The sequence below is a fragment of the Silene latifolia genome, chromosome 9 (assembly GCF_048544455.1).
Source record: "Silene latifolia isolate original U9 population chromosome 9, ASM4854445v1, whole genome shotgun sequence".
NCBI lineage: Eukaryota > Viridiplantae > Streptophyta > Magnoliopsida > Caryophyllales > Caryophyllaceae > Silene > Silene latifolia.
In genome coordinates, this window is record NC_133534.1 from 147518150 (window position 1) to 147539033 (window position 20884).

The following is a 20884-nucleotide window of genomic DNA, read 5'->3' on the forward strand; positions in this document are numbered from 1 at the left end:
TGCTCTTCTGTCAGCTGCTCTAATACTTAACCGAAGTCCGTCTAAAGTTGTTGACAAGACTCCATATGAACTATGGAAGGGAACGGTCCCCAACTTGTCCTTTATACGGGTTTGGGGCTGCGAGGCTTATGTCAAGTGGAGACACGAGGATAAGCTCGGCCCGCGATCGGTCAAGACATACTTTATAGGTTATCCTAAAGGAACACTTGGTCATTACTTCTATTCGCCAACCGAACAACGTGTTTTTGTTGCGGCTAGTGCGACATTCTTAGAGAAGGAATTCCTCGAGAATGCAAAGAGTGATAGAACCTTCGAACTGTCGGAGATTCCAGAACCAAATACCGAGCAATCATTGGAGGAATCAATTCCTTCAATCCCGGCTGCGGTTAACATTCCTGAGGAACCTAGGAGGTCGGGAAGAGTCTCTATTCCTCCGGACAGATACATTGGTATGGTCGAGGAACATGACATAGATGACGTTCTACTCTTAACGAGTAGTGAACCCGCAACCTATAAAGGTGCCATGACTGGTTCTGACTCAAAGCTATGGCTTGAGGCCATGCAATCCGAGATGGACTCCATGTATGAGAACAACGTATGGGATCTTGTTGACTTACCTGCTAAGGTTCGTCCCCTTCAATGCAAATGGCTTCACAAGATAAAGCATTCTGTGGAAGGTCAACAAGATATCTATAAAGCACGACTAGTTGCTAAAGGTTTCACCCAAGTGCCAGGTTTGCACTACGATGAAATTTTTGCACCCGTAGTCATGTTGCGTTCCATTCGGATTATCTTAGCGATTGCCGCTTTTCATGACTATGAAATTTGGCAAATGGACGTGAAAACCGCCTTCTTAAACGGCTTTTTGGAGGAAGAGTTGTACATGGTACAACCCGAAGGTTTCATCGATCCAGAACATCCTAAGAAAGTATGCAAACTTAAGCGTTCCATTTATGGACTTAAGCAAGCATCAAGGAGTTGGAATCATCGCTTCGACCAAGTGATTAAAGAAAATGGATTTACTCGATCGGTCGAGGAACCATGTCTATATATCAAGTCGAGTGGGAGCAAGATTGTCTTTCTAATATTGTATGTTGACGACATACTCTTGATTGGGAATGACATACCTCTCTTAACTTCGGTGAAAGTATGGTTGAAAAACCATTTCCAGATGAAAGATCTGGGTGAGGCACAAATAATTTTGGGCATCCGTATCTATCGAGATAGATCACGACGGATGTTATCTCTCAGTCAGGAGTCTTACATAGACAAAGTCCTAGAGAGATTCAAAGATGACTAACTCCAAGAAGGGGTTTCTTCCTATGGCTCCAGGGGTGCATTTGAGCAAGTCTCAGTCACCAGAGACACCGGAAGAGAAAGAGCGCATGACACGGATTCCTTATGCCTCGGCTATAGGATCAATCATGTATGCCATGATATGCACACGTCCCGACGTGGCATATGCATTGAGTATGACAAGTCGATTCCAACAAAGATCCGGTGAATCACATTGGCTGGCTGTCAAGAACATTCTTAAGTACCTACGGAGGACTAAAGATTGGGCATTGACTTATGGAGGCCCTCAAAAGCTATGCGCAACCGATTCTGTGCAGATGCTAGCTTCCAAACGGATCGAGATGACTCGAAATCTCGATCGGATTCGTTTTTACTCTTAATGGCGCTGCATCAGCTGGAAGAGTTCCAAACAAACTGTTACAAAGATTCTACGACTGAGTCCGAGTACTATGCCGTGTCTGAAGCTACAAAGGAAGCGATATGGATGCGTCAATTCTTACATGGACTATCTGTAGTGCATAGTTCGAATGACCCGATCACCATCTATTGCGACAATAGTGGTGCCATCTTCCAAGCTAAGGAGCCAAAGTCTAGCAACAAGTCTAGACATGTACAACGGAAAGCTCATCTAATCCGAGATTACGTGGAGCAAAAGGAAGTAGTGATAGAAAAGATTGCTACAGATGATAACATAGACGATCCTCTCACTAAACCATTACGACAAGATAAGCATGAAGGGCATGTGAATTCCATGGGAATTAAACGTGTTCCTAAGTTGTAGTACTCTTTTATGGATTAGATTCATTCGCTTTTGTACTCTATACGACATCATCGTTTTGATATTTTATATATTTTGTTTTTCATGTGGATTTGTACGACAATTTTGAACACCACAAAGTGAACTCAACAAACATTATATTTTTGGTCCTTAATTGCCCACATGAGCTGATAACTCGGCAATTATTTTGTGACGTTGGTTGATGGTGGGTTCAACGAGCCATAAGTCAACCGGTTGACCGACCAATCACGAGAGGCGATTTATACGGATATTTCGTAGGACACAATTGTGACATCGACGTGGAGTCCTAAATGTTTTATAACATTCGCTGCCCGGTCGTGGATAGGACCTCCATGGTGATCCTAAGAGTCGATTCTTTTGACTATCGACTGTCTCTTGAGACTAAGGCAGATTTTGGGTGACTTTGGTTTCTTTCTCACGGTCATCCGTAACAGGGGGCCAAGTAGATTTTTTCTGGGTCATTTCATGCTGTGTTTAGATCGGAAGGAGTCGAGTTGAAGGAAATATTCAGCCTTTATCAGGTACTCGATATTTCTTAGGGCCACTCGAGGAGTCAGAATCGAAATGCATGGCCATGCTCGGATACGGATTCGTTTTATCAGTTAAGTTACTCTCTAGTCGGGGAAACCACTCTTGATACAGATCGATTGTAAAATACGACCTTTGCGGATCCGGATCTGCAAATTGTTTTACATTGAGTGGGAGAAATTTTAAATGAATATGAGAATCGGTTATCGCACATACACTTGTACGGACAAGTGGGAGTTTGTTGGAGCTTGTGTCCTCCAGTTAGTGCGGATAACGTCATTGCACATACACTTGTACGGACAAGTGGGAGCTTGTTGGGGTTGGTGTCCTTAACAGTTAGTGCAAGGACTTATAAATCTCTAAAAGGATCAAAGGGCATACTTTTGGTATTATTATCAGTTGATCCACGTTTATCAATAACGGTTGGCTTGCTAGATAAGTTTGACGTTATTGTCATACAGATGGCGGTGATCAACTGGTCCCTAAAAGTCACACCTATAGGATAAGTTTGAGAGATGTGACAGTATGAAAATACTGTCATGTAGATGCCAAAATTGACTAACCAGTTAGTCCGAGTTATTTGACTAATAATAAGTCAAAATGTGATGTTGAGATATGTTATTTAATACGGATTAAATAATAATGGCTAAGGCGAATTAAGCAGTTAATTCGTAAATTGAATATAAGCGTTTTATATTTAATTAAATGTATATTGAATATAATTATACAATATCGTCCTTGTCGGACATGTATTAATGTTTCAACTAATCCGTATTATTAGTTGATGCTTTAATAACCGATAACCGATGACGATTTATAACAAAACCGCGTCATATACATTTTAGCGATTTACGAACCGGACCATGAGCTAATTCAAAAAGGAAGTGGAAGCCCACTTCCCAAGGCCCCTCTCGGTTTGGCCGAGATTAGGAGAACAAAAGGAGAGCTTCTCCTCTTGCTTAACCTAATCATCATTAGTGAAAAACAATTAGGGTTTCAGTGCAACTTTCTCTGAAATTCCTAGATCTCACATCGTAAAAACCTCACAAGAGCTTTCTCAATATTGCAAGTCAATTAGAAAGCATTTCTAGCACAAGGGCATAGTCTCAGACGGTCTTGGGTGCAACGATTAGGAGGAAGTCTCAGACGGTCTTGGGTGCAATGATTAGGAGGAAGCCTCTCGCCCTTGTCTCCGAGGTAAATCGAAGACAAGAACCACCAAAGCCACAGACGAGCCCTCTGCTCAGCTGTACAAGGAGGAGGAGCAGTCTCCCTCCCATCGATCGTCACCAGCGCCGGGGTCTTCCCCGCAAAGTAGTCTCGAACGTAGGTACTGGGTACTAAACCCGGCACTGCAACAGCCTTCGGCGACAGGTTCCAGCCGATCAATCTCCTCGCCTCGGCCGAATCCGCCCTCATAGCAATCTCCGGCCACACCATCTCCTCGGTCCCACACGGCAGACCAGAAATCATGCTGTAGTCCTCCAGAGTGACTCCCACCTCACCAAAAGGTAGGTGAAACGTGGAAGTCGTATCCCAGAATCGATCCAAGAAAGCGCGGACCAGGCTAAGGTTAGCCCACAACTTCCTCTTCACGATATCCCTCCAGACCTGAACCAGAGGACCAAACGCTCCACGCTCGATCATGGCCCTCTCCTCCGCCGACAGCTGCTCGTAGTGCTCCATCGCTGTCGTGTAACCCGAGAACGACCTAATGTTCCCAACCTCCTATAATGATTTGAAACAAGGCTATCTTTAGTTTTGAATGAAATTTGCAAGAAGTTTGGACAAAAAGAATGAAAGAGAATAGGTAATGAGTAGTGAATTCTTATTTACCAAGCTCTTCACCGTCCTGTAGGACAGGTGACCCTCTGCAGCCCACACAAGGTGCCTACTCTTCCAAGTCTCAGCCCACGTAGGAGCTCCCCTCAGCTGACGACCTCCTCGCCTAACGTTGGCCCGTCTCGGGGCCTCCTCCTCCTCGACGGCCTCCTCCTCGTGAGCCTCGTCTCCAGTGGCCATCACCGCAGCGGTGAAGGCCTGCTCTAAAGCCTCCTCAACAGTACTGGCGTCTATCTCCATGGGAGTCCTCCCAGAAGTAGAAGCCTCATCACCTGCAACGTTAAAGTAAATTCAGGCCGCGTCACATGACGACAAGCCTTTGTTAAGGAGCTTTCGAGCCCTCAGAGCCCTGAAAACTGTCCTTTCCATGCCATCCTTGGCCATGTTCCCACCAACCCAATCACTCATGTGATAAATTGGGTCAAGTCAAGTCCAAGTCAAAGCCTAGTTCCAGGTTCAAGTCGGAAATTCGGCAGCATTTCGTTATAACGGCGATTATGCCCTATAAAGTTGTCCTGAAGAAGTTGTCACGAACCAAAATTCCGAGATGGCAGAAAGTTTACCCATCATCCAAGGATCCCAAATATCAAATTTCATCGCCAATGGGCAATCCTAGGGCTATTTTCGAAGCAATTTACGGTTCAGCTGTAAAACCGTCTCAAAATTCATTCAAGGGCTCAAAACTCGATGAAAATTCGAAGCAAATACATGGTTATGTTCCTAACATTGCCTACTATCCATTTCTAACATCAATTTGGCATAGCAAATTCATTTGGGGGAAAAGCCCCAAATTTTCGATCAAAAGGGTCGAAAACCCTAGTTTTCGCGGCTCAAAATTCAACAAATGTAGATGATTAATGCAGGATTGGAACACATACCTCGATTAGTCATGTTTAATGCAAGCTTTTGGATCAAACCTCGACGGAAATGGTGAAGATTTGAGAGAGAAATTGAAAGAATTGAGTTTCGAAATAATGAAATACAATCCTTCTGAGTTCGCGTTTTTACGCAGAAATAGCCAATTTGGGGAAAAGACGCAGCAGGCGCTGCGCCTCTTCCAAGAGATGCAGCTCTTGCTGCGCCTCTTCCTCGTGTTCCCTCCATACGGATTTTCAAAAATTCGTTATGAGTTCGTTATTTGTAGGCCCATCTTTGGTGCGCCTCTTCCTTGACGCTATTATATTCTTTTGGTCCGTTTCGACGATTTTCTTTCGTTCCGCCCGCATTTTATCCAAATAAGAAGATTTTTGCGATTGCTCAAATCATTATATCCAGTAGCAGTAGTATTTTGCGATCGCTTGCTCACTCAAGATTTCTTCCATGACGATCAAGATGTTCCTAGTCGTCTGTCCCCAGCGCAGTAGTATTTTGCAGTACTGCTCACTCAAGATTTCTCCCACGACGATCTAGATGTTCCTAGTCGTCAAAATATTCCCCCAACAAGAGTTTGTTTGAGACCGACGCAAGCAGATTCAACCTCAAGTTTTGCCGAGTTCGCTTGAGACTCGACGCAAGCGGATTCCCAAGCTTTCTACCGACGTCCTGCCGCTTTCAATATTTCTTGTTTCCCAGAGTTCGATTAAGTCTCGGTATGATCTCTTCTTATGGCTGGCGAGCTTCCTTACGTAGTCTAATGGACTTTTAACGACCCTCCCCTAAGTCGACGACTCTAAAATGTTCCCGACGACAGTCCTTGGTTCGACCCCTTGAGCCGCCTCGCGTCGCCATAGTCGTCATGTTGTAATCTTCGATTGACCTGATGGCTATACTTTGACTTTCGCCTTGTCCAAGCCTCGGTCAAAGTGGGGCTCAGAGATACCTCATTTCGCACCTCCCGCAAACCACCCGGTGATGATTGGGCCACATGTTTGATTCGCGAACGATTTGTGACAGTTCGTAAGATTATCGTCAAGTGATTGCTCAAATATTAATGTCGACCTCATAGTTGTCATCTACGTTCCGATACGGTCGTTTTGGCAGTAATTAGAGTACATTCGGAGTCCGGTCAAAAACCGTCTCCATTTTCGATAACAATCGTTAAATCCCGAGTCGGAATATTCGGAATGTTCCTGATATTTTTATTCCATATTTCACAAATTCTATCTTTTGGCAAATAATATCCCGTAATATTCATAAGATAATCGAATTATTTCCGTCCTACCATAACTCAAACACGGAAATCTTTCTTGACGAGAGGAAACCTCTCGGGAATAGACGCAGTCTGCTGCGCCTCTTCCAAGGGACGCATGGGCTGCGCGCCTCTTCCCAGGTCCTTCTTTGCATGTTTTACGTATCTTTTTCATATCTTTCCGAGATTCACTTCCAAAGAGTCTCCGAAACCCTATTCCTTCACGTGATTAGTATAAATAGGAGCCTTCGCTCCTCATATTTCTCACGCGAGTGTCCGCCCTTCTCTTCTCCCTTTGCATTCTAGACTTCGTTCTTACTAATTGGCACCTACGTGCTTGGACTTCCGACCACGTAAGCTCGGATCCTTCCGGGTACCAGCCTCTCCGTTTGCATGACCGACCAATTTGACCAACTCCACTCAATCAACTTAATTAATCAATCGTTTTCCTCTTACGAGGGCACTCTCTTTGCATTCGCGTCGAGCATTCACTAATCGATTTTCTTAGTTCATCTCGTTCCGTCAACATGTAAGTCTGAGGGTGTACAATTCCTCTTTTATTTATTGTATTTTATTTATCGTATCACCATTGTAAGATTTATGTCGAATACACCATTAAAACCGATTTCTAAAATCGTGCTTTAAAACTCGCTTTGCGGATTTCCGAGAGACGACGTCGAGAAAAGACGCAAGAATCGCTGCGCCTCTTCGAAGGAGCGCAGATCCTGCTGCGCCTCTTCGTGAGGCCGCCGCAGCTTCTGCTTCTTTTCTTCTTCCTCGTCCTCTCGTAATTCGCTTTCTTTTTATTTGTTATTTGTTCGTCCATTAATTCTTTGATATAATCGTCACTGATAATTCACATGTATATTGTATCATATAATTCATCATTCATTAATATGTTTTAATTATCATAAATCCGAATTAAATCCCAAGTAATTCATATTTGCGGGTTTTCGTCATTAAATTCAAACCCGGATTTTAGAGATTCAATTTAATCATATTGAGTTTCGAATTCGTCATTGATATAATTTTCATCTCGCTTTTGCATATTCGTTGTATATCCGTCATATTTAGCCTAATTGGTTTATTTCAACAGAGGACTCATTAATATCAATCTTTCATTCATGTAAATTAATTCATTTGCATCCGTCTCACCCATGTTTTACTGTTTTCACGACCCATTCATATGTAAAATAACATATTAATCACTTTCATCCGAGTAAATAATTTAATCGATCCCTAAAATTAACAATTAACATTAACGATTTGCGATTCAAAACTTCACCAGAACTCACCCTTGGAATGACGCAAAGAATCGCCGCGCTCTTCCGAGAGGGCGCCCTGCTGCGCTTTGTTCGAGATGAGTTCTCATCCCCGAACTCCGTTTACGCCTTGACCTAGTTTAATTAGTCCATGTATTAACTGACTATTATCCGTAATATCACCTTCTGTTCCGTTCGTATTTCTTTCTTTTATTCCTTTTTCTCAAATCATCCGTTTTAAAGGTATTTTCGACATAAATCGCCTATCCCAATGTAATTAATGTAATTTTCATTATTGTAATTTATCGTTGTTGTATTGCTTTTATTGTTTGTATGTTTTCACATGTAAATGAGCATTAAATCCTACTTCGACCCAATTGTATGCTAATTACGTGTCAACCGACTTAGTTAATTCTCACATGTTAGGATTAATCTATGGATGTTGCATTGCATGCATATAGCCGACGATATATCAAGTACGAATAAACTCCCTAATCATTAGTAGAGGCCGCTATCGAGGCGGGCGGGATTAGGTGTTCGATCAAAAGAGCTTCCTAATACGTACCCTCACCCCTTACTCCAGATCTCCGTGAGTACCCGTGTTCATTGGCATCCACGAGAGTCATTCTAGACATAGAATGCTAAGGGTAACGATTGCTTAGTGTTCATGTCACTACTTTGTGTCTTGACATGACACGAGGTATTCGAACGGTTCCAATTTCCCATAAAATTGGTGGCGACTCCTTACAAAATGCAAACGCTTGTTTTTCCGGCCTTCACCAAGCGCCCCCGTGGGCGGCCCGCTGTCCACAGGTAGACTTAAGGACCTAAGGTGGTAGTCTGTAGTGTGTTTGCTCTTTGTTAGGTTCTAACATGTTTGTTGATTGTTATTTTATAATTGTTGTGCCCTTGGATCAATGACCGTAAACCTACCAACGTGAAGGTCAAGATTTGGCGCCTATTGCCAGAAATTGAAGATTTGCTCAACTTTGAAGAATGCTTCTACTTCCCCGAAGATATCCCTCATTCGTTGTGTACCTCGCCTTATTCTTTACTTCTTGATGCTTATTTCTTGTTCTAAACTCTATTTTCTTCTTCCGTGGAAGTTACTCTTGTACCCTCTCAACTTGTCCTTTGTTCCTTTCTTATCCTCCCTTAACGCCTTTTGATAGTTCTCTTTCTTTTATGGGATGTTAACCTTGGTTGGATAATTTGGCTTTGTGGAGTTTGTTTGTGGTTGACCTATAACCATAGCTTTGAGAGGTTGTGATGTTAGAAAGACTTAGCTAGTGTAGTAGGACATACCTGGATGTTTCTTAGTTGCTTGACATGAAGTGAGTGTGCTTGATTAATGGAATTATTAGTGTTGTAAAGTGTGAGTTGCATATGTTACTAAGGTTATAGAACTTGGCCTTGTCGTTTATACTTAGAATTTGAGAATTTGGTAACTCGAGTATTGATACTTGAGGCTTTGACATGGCAGAGTTTATGATGAGAGCTTGGAGGGAAACACCTCAAGGACGTTGTTGGCCATTGGTGATAAAAGTGTTACTTGGAAGTTTGAGTTGAGCTTGAGGTTAGCATAGTCGGAATACTTTTGTGAGTGTTGTGATGATTATATAAGAACCATGTTAGGCGAGAGTTGTTGTTAGTTTTGGGATCTCATTTGGGTATTCACTTTGCGGTACTGAGGATTAGTAGCCAGAGTTCTTGAGATGTAGTTATAAGTTGGGATCGATAGATGTTGAGCTGAGATGAGTTAGATATTTTGGGTGGTTGTCTTGTGATTTGGAGATTGTCACCATCTATGCTTTAGGTTTCGAGAGTATATCAAGATCTCTTTGGGATGATAGATTGTGCAAAAGAACTTTTGAACTTTGATTTTTGATTGATGGTTTACCATTTTGAGAAACTCATAGTTGACACTAGTTGGATATGGGTATAGCGTTGTTAGGAGCTTTGACCTTGACCTCGTGGAGGTGGTTAATAGATGTGTGAGGATTTGGAGTGGTGAAAACACCCTTATTGTGAAGTACCTTGTTTCATGGAATAACTTAGGATGAAATAACATAAGTATTTTGAGGAAATCTTTGAGGGTGGTGTGGTTATGAGTTTTGTTGTTAGGAAGTTTTTGGAACATTTTAGGATGATGTTCTTGTTTGAGATTTGAGTACTTAGCGTTTCCTTTTTGTCTAATCCCCTTTCTTCTTGGACCATAAGTGTCACCGTTCATACCTCTCTTTCTCGCTACGTCGTGCACCTCCTTTAATTTTGATGCTGGTAACCTATAAAGCTCTATCTTTGACATCCTTGTTGACCTTACTTCAATTCTTACCCTAGGAAGTTCATCATAGCTCTTTTGTTAGTTAAGTTTTGGATCTTCTTAGCATACTTTGTTCTTATGGTATCTAAGTTCTTTTCATTTCGTACAATTCCTAAATATTTCAAGCTACCATTTTTGTTTCGTTGTTAAAAGTTTAGGTTACTTTTGCAAAACCTTACCTATTTTTAAAAGTTTGAAAATGAAAATTTGATTTAATTCCCTATTCGTTCTTCGTGTATAGACTTCTTTATCATGGTCTTGAGTTGCTAAACCCGAGATTTCTTTAAATTTTATCCAATTTCTATTAACTTTGATCTATTTATTATTTCGTTGTCAAAGTTTAATATTATATTTTCAGGAATTTAACTCCCTTTTTGGGTTTAAAGGTGAAACCTCCATTTCTATTTTGGCTTTTGTAAAAGAAAATTTGAGTGGATTATCTTTTTCTTTTGATTTTGACGTTGATCGGATGATAGAACTCGTTATTGGAGACGTTTGATAACTTGTTCTACGCTTGTCGGCGAATTGATTTTGTTTTGAATTTGTCTTTGACTTGGAAAGTTAGCGTTCTTGTGTGCACGACAAGAGCAATTTCGTTTCATGAATAAGACTTGTACTTTTGAAAACTCTTCATAAATGTTTTGAAAGCATTTTGATTTTCGATTTATACAAATGATTTGCCTTTTGACCTTATCTCTGATTTGGAATGTGATGTTCTTGAATACATAACGAGAACACTTCCGTTCCTTTGATGAGAATCTGGGTCTATCGGAAAATTTTATTTGAAAGTCTTGAAAGAATTTTAATTCTCACAAAATGTAACCTTTTAATGTTCTGGTTACCAATTTCAAAAGTCCGATTTTATTTTTATAACTTTTCATTTGTACTTTTAAGTTTCGAGGACGAAACTTTTTAAAAGGTGAGGTGATTGTAACACCCGCAAAATTCTCATTTTGACAATTAAAATTTATTTAACCGTTTAATTAATTTATTTTATATTTTTAAATTATTTAATTTAATTAATTCATTTTAAGCACGAATTTTATAAAAAGAATATTCTAAAACTTAATTTATATAAAAATACGTATTTTAGTCGGACAGTAATAATAATGACAGTGATAATATTAGTTTCTGTCTCAAGTTAATATAGACTATTAGACTCGAGACATTATTCCGACTAGCTTGGACCGTCACTTTTCCTTCTAGCTAAGATCGTCGCATTTCTCTTATAAAGCTATTTCAATTCGGACCAACCCGATTCCGACAACACACTCTCTTACACTCTAACTTTGTTATTATTATTATTATTATTATTATTATTATTATTATTATTATTATTATTATTATTATTATTATTATTATTATTATTATTATTATTATTATTATTATTATTATTATTATTATTATTATTATTATTATTATTATTATTAATATTAATATTAATATTATTATTAATTCCCTCAACCCCCCCACCAACCCGTCTTTCTCTTTTCTCTTTTTCTGGAAATCAGATGCAACAACAACAACATACAACGAACCTTCAACTCCATTTCCGCCGTCCTTCTTACTCCGACTCCGTCCCCACCACCCCCTCCTTCATTTCCTTTCTTTTTTTCGAATTCACCACCGAACAACGACGACAGACAGAAACAGAGCCAAACCCCATTTTTCGCCGAGTTTGAAGACTCAGATCCCGCCTCCATTCTCAACCAAATTCGATAAAATTTACTCCAAACTCTTCCTCTTTCCGTCCTCCTTCCTTCTATGTAAGAAAGAGACTGACTTTCTTCACGTTTCAGATCTGCCGCCCCTTTTCGCCCGAATTTCCTCTTTAATTTTGTGTATTTTGTGTGTAGATGTTAACTCGGACAACTCGGAGTAGCCTTGAGTCGGAAGTGTGAAGAGCAAAGAGGTAACGGTGATAGATTACTCGACAAATGTCGAGATTTTTGTCTTATGGGTCGTTTTTTATGCTCTTTTTCTGATAAAGATTGGTTCTTTACTAGTCTCATGTGTATGGTAAGTTTCCGTCTTATATTAGTGTCCGAAATGGACTTTTTGGGACGGTTTGGTCCTCTATTTTGGGCGATCGGAGTAAGGGTAGTGAGGTCTGTTTGAGTGCCGTTTTGGAGCCGTGATAGACGGGTTTGAGCTGAAATGGGACTGCTTGTGTTTTGGTTTTAAAATCGTGACAATGGATGTCCAATCGTAGCATGTTGTATAGTTGGTACCATCTTTGGGGTACGGTGTATTTTTTTTTCAAATTTGACATGTTAACGGCTTCTCTCATGTATTTTGACCTTATTATGAGCTTCCCCGTAGATAGGAAGTTAGTGAGGAGGTTAGGTCAGTACAATTGAAATTTTCTATATTAGTTGAGAAAGGAGCATTGGTATAAGTGTCTTGTTTTAGCCTTCCTCGAGTTCATTCATCTCAAAACCTTTCGCTGTAAGTTGTATATAGATTAGGTCTTCTTCCTTGACAGTAACCTGATAAATGGCAGTTTTGTATGATTAGGGAAGGTAGTGTGACAAATGAGATTATCCGGTTTGCGAGTAATTGAATGAGTTTGAAGTGAACTAGTTTGTTGCCCTTTTTGTTGGCGATACACATGAACAGTCGGTCAAACTTCATGCTAGATTCGGGTCACTTGTGTCTCTGATTTGCTATCCTTGATCAAGTTGGGGTAAGGTCAATACAGCTTATATTAGCTTGGTGTCCCAGTAATAACATCTCAAACCTTCAGGTCATTGTGGTTTAGTTACATGATCCCAGCTTGTTGGTAACTTATTGGGGAGTTTGAGATCATCTCTCTTGCTATATCTCATGTTTTAGCGAATTCATCTAATCTGGCTTGGAGTTTTTTTTTTAACCAAAAGGTTTTGGAACTGTTTTGGTACCACCTGGTACGATTTTGTGTAGTGTATGGGTTGTCCTTGAGACGTTCTTGTAGGGCATTCGGGACTGTTTTTAGACGGTATTTGGAAGCCATTTTGGCTGATATTAGCGGGTGTTGTTTTGTGTTTAAACTAATGAAATTTCGTCTCATGTATATAAAAAAAATGCGTGCTTTTAATTACCTTGTCATTTCATGTTAGGGTCGTAATTTGGCTAGGTCGTGCTCTATGTTTTAAATCTCGTCTCGTGTTTTATATCACGTGATTCGTTAAATATCCGTTCATTTTTATGTTCTTCTCACATGATTTATAATTATGAAATACATTTATTAATTATCTCCTGTGTCCATGAAATGACATGTTCCCATTTTAATATGAGACCAATTTAATTATTCATGGCTTGTGAGTAGTAAATGGTTTATCTTACATTATAGACATTTATAATTGAATGCTTGCTTTGCTTATTATAAATGGTCTATTTCCGTTTACATTTTTATTCAAGTGACAAATATTGAAGTAATGGGTTACCTATTCATGTTCATGAATACAATTTGGCATGACATGTCTCACTTGGATTATCATCGGTTCATTACATGTAGTAGTCTCTTTCCAAGTTGATTCGTATCGCTTGGTTGAGTCGTATTCTCTTGATAATGCCTTTATGCTATACCGTATTGCTTGACTTATCTTTACGCCTCTTTCGGACTGTCCTGCCGATTGTGGGTTTAGCTCATATCTTCCGCCTCTTTCGGACTGTCCTGCCGATTGTGGGTTCTCGATTTCCGATCTGTCTTCGAGTCTTGGATGCGGACCGTTCTGCCGCATGTCGAATCGGGAACTCTATCTTGTCCCCGAGAGTCGCGATTTAGACTAGGACTGAGTCTTGGGAGTACCACTGTCGTCCTACCAGGGGAATTATATATTTATATATGAGTAGTAAAGGTCTTGCTTGGTTATAGATATTGGTATTTATCTTTCAAGGTAAGAGTTATGCCCTGAGTTGTTTGTCTTGGTCCTATCGGATACTAGGGGTGAGCTATAAGCCCTCTAGTTGCGATATGATCGTCGGGATTGATGATCCCATCCGTTCTTATGGTGAGATGCAAGCCATAAGTATGAATGTGACATTAGTAGCCACGTCCCGTGCAATGTTTGCTAAGTGGTTTTCCAAATAATGGCTACAGTTTCTATTCTTGTAAATTGCATTGGTTGATCCCTTACTTAACTGCTTCACATGATTCGGATTCTAATCTCATATCTATGTTGAATTTCCTTGAAATGCGTGTTTTGGTATAGATTACCGTATTCTTGCCTTTCATATTATTTAATTGTCTCACATGAATAGTTTAACCGTTATTATGCTAATGTTGATCTATCATTCTATCTTATTCCATCTCGTTTAATTGCCACGTTTAAACATAAACTTGATATCCATATTTTTGTAAGAGTCTTACATGACTTACCTGTTTTAGTTATTTGTTATGTTCGTTTCGACATTTTGTGGCTGGGAGAACCTTGAGTTACTCCCCACTGACTGTGGCGTTCATGTTTACATGAATGACAGGTATTAGTGATGCATTCATGGGGTGAAGACATGTGTGAGCTAGCGAGCACTTCAGCCTAGTAGTTGGTTTATTAGGATTGTTTGGACCTACCTTGTTTTTGTATTGTCATTCGAGGGATATATTTTCCCTCACCTCGACTATCACGTTTGTATAATTTAAAATCTTTATTTCCGCACTCTTTATTTATGTTTTAGATTTTGGTGAACCCGCGCTTTAAACTTTAAAAGTTTCAAAAATTCCCTAAAATTCCGCATTTTATTAGTTATATTTTCCGCTTTATCGCGGGGTGTCACAATACCAATTTACTTATGATAATGGGCAAGTTGGGGATGCAAATAGACAAAGCATGCTGGACCGGGCTATGTGCAACGAAGCTTGGTTGGATATATTTCCGTATGCGACCCTACACCATCTTGATCGGGAGTGGTCTGATCACGCGCCTATCAAGCTTATTTTTGATAAACGGAGTACAGAAGCGGTGACTAAGCAAGGTTTTAAGTTTGAGCAAATTTGGTTGGGTGAAGAGGGGTGTGAGGATGCGGTGCAGCGTGGGGTAGAGAAGGGGCATGGGGATCTTATGAGGACTTTGAGGGAGTGTGCCAGGGAGCTTCAAGGGTGGAAAAAAATGAGTATTTGGAAGATAAAGAGGAGTATCGAGCTGAAACAAAAAAGCCTTGCATGGCTTAATGGGGAGGAAAGGACGGAGAGCAATGTGAGGAAGAGGAAGAAAATTGTTGCGGAAATTGGTGAGCTGAGCCGACAAGAGGAACTCTACTGGAGGCAACGTTCTAGGGCATTATGGCTGAAAGACGGAGACCGGAACACGAAATTTTTTCATAATAAAGCAGGGGAGAGGAAAAGGAAGAACTTCATTGGGATGCTTATTGATGATGCCGGGGTAGAACGCGTGGGGGGTGAGGCAGTTGCTAAAGTGGCGAATGACTATTTTGTGGAGCTATTTACGTCATCAAATCCTAATAATTTTGAAGATGTTCTTAATGGGCTCGACGGGAGAGTGACAAATCAGATGAACAGCTACCTGACAGCCGATTACTCTGAGGATGAGATTGTTGAGGCACTCAATCAAATGCACCCACTTAAAGCTCCTGGCCCGGATGGTATGAATGGTCTCTTTTTCCAGTCGTATTGGCATTTGGTTGGCTCGGGTGTGGTGACCACGGTGCTCTAAATTTTGAGGGGTGAGCGATCCCCAGCTGAGGTAAATAAAACTAATATTGTTTTAATTCCGAAGAAAAAAGCACCGGACAAAATTCGGGATTTTTGGCCCATTAGTCTTTGTAATGTGGTGTACAAGCTTGTGTATAAAGTCCTTGCGAACCGGCTAAAAAATTTCCTTGGAAAAATTGTCTCGGAAAATCAGAGTGCCTTTACCCCGGGTAGATTAATCATCGACAATATCCTTATTGCTTTTGAGGTTTTTCACCATATGAAAAATGCGAGACAATCCGACGGCTATATGGCAATCAAACTCGACATGGCGAAGGCTTAAGATATAGTGGAATGGGTGTTCCTGCGACGCGTTTTATTGACTATGAGGTTTGATGGAACTTGGGTCCAACGAGTGATGGAGTGCGTCTCATCTGTCTCATTCTCGGTTCTTATTAATGGCGTGCCGTCACCGGAATTTCGACCATCTCGAGGCCTGAGACAAGGGGACCCATTATCTCCGTATTTATTTATTTTATACGCCGAGGCTTTGTCTAATTTGCTAAGGCGAGCTATGGAGAATGAAGCCATTCACGGGATTCGGATTTTGGCCAATGCACCTCCTATTACTCACTTACTCTTTGCGGATGATAGCATATTCTTTGTAAAGGCAAATGTGGAGGAGGCGGATGTTGTCAATGGTCTGCCAAGGCGATATGAGGCAGCGTCGGGACAGTTAGTGAGCTTGGAAAAGACTACGGTATCTTTCAGCAAGGGTGTTTCGGAGGAGAGACGACAGCTGGTGGCGGCTAGGTTAGGGGTGGGGATTGTGGAGGAGCAAGCCCGTTACCTAGGACTTCCTACGATTGTCGGGAGATCGAAAAAAATACTGACGGATATTATTCGAGATAAGCTATGCAAAAGACTACAAGAATGGCGCGGGAAATTGTTGTCGAGGGCTGGTAAGGAGGTTCTCATAAAGGCAATTGCCAATTCACTCCCTACCTATGTGATGAGTGTTTTTAAAATTCCCGTCAACTTTTGCAATGAGCTTCGATCGATGGTTTCGCGGTTTTGGTGGGGTCATGAGGAAGAGAAATAGGGTATGGTGTGGGTTTCGTGGAAATCTATGGGCAGACCAAAGGCTATGAGAGGGTTGGGATTTCGTGATTTTGAAAACTTTAATCTTGCCCTCTTAGGAAAACAAGCCTGGAGGCTTGCGATTGATACAGATTGTTTATGGGTTCGGCTTATGAAAGCTAAGTACTACCCAAATGGCAACTTTATGACTGCTTCGATGGGTCATGCACCGAGCTATACATGGCGTGGTATTGTTGAGGCGGTGGCCATGCTTGAGAAGGGCTTGCGAAGGCGAATTAGTGATGGGCTGGAGACGAAAGTTTGGGGTCATGCTTGAATCCCGGGCACTCAAACGGGACGGATTATTTCACCTTGTGTGGTGGGGGGCGAGAACATGTGTGTGGCGGAGCTTTTGGACCCGAATGGGGGTGGTTGGAATAGGGGACGTCTTGCTGAGGTGTTTCTGCCATTCGAGTTGGAGCGGGTCCTTAGCATTCGAGTTAGCCCGAATCGACCAAAGGATGCTTGGTATTGGGGTCTTGAGCGTGATGGGATTTATACGGTTCGTTCTACTTATAAGATGATGTTGGGAGTGTCTTGTGATTTGGCAGAGGGATCGAGTTGGGAGCGGGAGAAGTCGCTTTGGAACAAGCTCTGGAAAGCTCCGGTTTGGCCACGCGTAAAGCTCTTTTTCTGGCAACTCTGTCGAGAAGCTCTGGCTACTAAAGCAAACATTGCCGCTCGAGTAGGAGGTGAGTCTCTTTTATGTCCTTTTTGTCTTTCTTGTGCTGAATCTAGTATCCACTTGTTTCGGGATTGCAGTGTGGCGGGTTGTGTGTGGGAGGGTATGGACTTAGCGGTGGAGGTAGGACGGGACTCTTTTGATATTACGGAATGGATTGAGGCGGTTTGGAGCGATTTAGGTGTCATGGAGTATGGGAAAGTTATGGTGGGGTGCTGGGCAATCTGGGAACATCGCAACAAGGTGATTTTTGATGGTTTAGCGGCTGACCCGAGAGTCATAGTGCAAAGGGCGAGTGATGTGCTAGCTGAAGGTGTATGGGGGGGGGGGGGGAGGTATGTGTGAGAAATGTGAAGAGGCGTGGTAGGAGGGGTGTTGATGTAGGAGGGGGACAGGAGGGTTGGAAACCGGCTACGAGGGGTTTTGTTAAAATCAATGTGGATGCGGGGGTGAAGGAGGGAGAGGAGGTAAGAACGAGTGTGGTTTGCCGGGATGAGGGAGGTCGGGTTTTATGGGGTCTCTCTCACAATCATGGAGTATATTGGGAGGCTCACGCCGCTGAAGCTGTGGCGGTAATGGGCGGTTTGGAAGAAGCTAGGCGTAGAGGGCACCAGCAGGTGGAGGTGGAGAGCGATTGTCTTCAAGTCGTGGAGGCGCTACGCCGGAAGGAGATTGGCAGAAGCATGTTTTCGCTCATTATTGATGACATTTTATCGTTTTGTTCCAATTTTATTTCTGTTTCTTTGTCTCATACTTGTCGTATAAACAATAGCGTTGCTCATTCTTTAGCTCATTTAGTTCCATGTGTCTTGGGTCGTTCGGTCTGGGAAGGTTTACTCCCTCCGAATGCGAATAGTGCTGTAATCTTCGATTTATCGTTATTATAGAATACGTTCGGGTTTCCTTTCAAAAAAAAAAAAATTAATGATTATTAAGTAATATAATATTATATAGGGTTTTTCTACGTGGTACCTCGTGTTTCTTCGCATTCTACGTGGTACACCTATTGATACGGTCGTTATGTACCAAAAATAAATACCTAGCTACTACTAACAGAAGTCAGCGGTAAGTAGGGTCGATCTCCACAGGAAGGTGGTTTACTATCTACTTGTCTATTTTATCTGTCTAATGTCACAATTAGGGGTTTGAAATGTTTTGACTAGACTAAAGAGATTAAAGCAAGAGGGAAATGAATAAGAGAAACTAATGAAGAAAAACAAGGGTAAGTCAGATGAAAGAGAGAAATATGCTAGGAATCGGTCTACCGTGGCAGCTACACTATTGGGTCAACTGAGTCGATTAAGTTATTGATAAGAAGAGCGAGGTCGTCACCTTTCGGTCCTTAAACCTACGATTATACCCTTTCGGTCTCTAATCGCCCTAGGGTCTCCCTAACTTAGCTTTCGCCCTAATTAGGTATCACCTATTGTAATTAAGCAAGCCTTCCCTTCCAATCTTTCGATCCAGGTCGGGGGTAACTAATTAATCGGTCTCCTGCATGCATTCATTCAACCTAATCACAATTATATTGCTTAATACAATTCTTGTCGCAAAACTAATCTAATCATGTCGATCCTAACATATTGCTACCACGGTTTCCCTAGTCCTAACATATTAAAGGAATTAGCTAGACATAATTAAATAAAGAACATAAATAATAAAGAGAGGAAGAGAAATAAACATTAAATTAAAGAGGAAAAGGGAGAGAAATGTTACTGAAATAAATCCGGAATTAAAGATGAACAAGGTACAGAAGGGAAAAGCCGCGTTCGGTCTCCAGGGAAGAAGAACTGACTCCTAATCTGATATATCGTCTTCCTATTTATAGGAAAGACGATTTTATTAAACCTAAAACGAAATATAACTTAAAAAGCCCGAGCCCACTAGCAAACCACTCGATCGAGTGGTTTAGAACCACTCGATCGAGCAAATAAGAGCTCAAACCGTTCGATCGAGTGAAATAACCACTCGATCGACTAAACCTATATATGCAACTGGTCGATCGACCATATAAAGTGCTCGATCGACTTATTAATTGACCTAAATCCACTCGATTGACCAGTAAAGTGCTCGATCGAGTGCTTCTTGACTTCAGCAGCTCATTAATCTCGTTTGTTTGACTTTGACTTGTCCTTTTAGCTCCCATAACAGCTTCACGCATCCCAAGACAGCAATATTTCCGCTCCAAATTCACTCTTCCTCCAAATGCATGCAAAACGGACGATAAATGGCTCGATTTCACTACTTTTGGGTTCATTCCTGCAAATAAGACAAAATAACCCAAAGTAGCATATTCGGGGCATTTTGTAGCATAAACTACGATAAAAGCATGGAAATACGTGCATAAAATAGGCTAAAAAGACTATACAAAATGCACGTATCACCTATATTTTTGAAAATACAAGTGGTAAACCGTAAATGTAGTAAAATGTTCTAAAAATATCCAATCTACTAAAAATCACGTTTTAATATGTTAGATTTCGTAAATAAAATATGTTTACAATTGAGTAGACGATGTTTATGTTAATGACATGACAAATTATTGCCAAAAAAATCAATAAAAAATGTATAAATTAAACATTTTAAAGAGGCGGATTAGAGCATTTTGGGTATTTTAAGATGTTTTTATCATGTTTAGGGGTACCACGGGTACTTTTGAAAAGCGAGGGGTATCACGTAGAATTCGAATAAATACAAGGGTACCATGTAGAAAAACCCTATTATATAAACAACATGAAAAAGTAGAATACACATTACATTTTTCTTTAATATCTTTAGTTAAATATGTATACGTCAAGAACAAAACATTAGTTATGACTAACTCGATATTACTTTTATTTAAATATTTTATATGTTATCTTATAAAAATGACATTTGAGAAAATTCAACATATTTTATTTACGGTAAACTCTTAAACATCGTTATATATAGTTGTTAAAAAAAGGTGTAAATTTCTGATAGATATGTGTGACACGTAGCACATGTAAGACACAACCAAAACATTTGAATAAGTTTAGTTTGAGCCATATATGTTTGATACATAAATATCAAACGTTATACATACAAAATTAAAAATTGCATAAAATTGTATTCACATTATTTTGAACAAATCTTTTAACTGATTTGGAACATAATGTATCGTGAAATGATATAATTTGATACCTTAATGTTGATTGTTGCATTATTCGAATAAATTTTATTTTAATTAATGTGATATTTGATCAGTTACAATTTTTTTTGTAAAATGTTGATCAT

At 40.6% G+C, this 20884-nt stretch overlaps 1 protein-coding gene across 1 annotated transcript; it reads left to right on the top strand.

Moving 5' to 3' along the window:
- Positions 1-14986: 14986 nt before the first annotated feature.
- On the top strand, positions 14987-15829 carry LOC141601730 (uncharacterized). The gene has a single exon (XM_074422030.1). It carries the CDS (start codon positions 14987-14989, stop codon positions 15827-15829), a length of 843 nt encoding a protein of 280 aa, XP_074278131.1.
- Positions 15830-20884: the final 5055 nt, after the last annotated feature.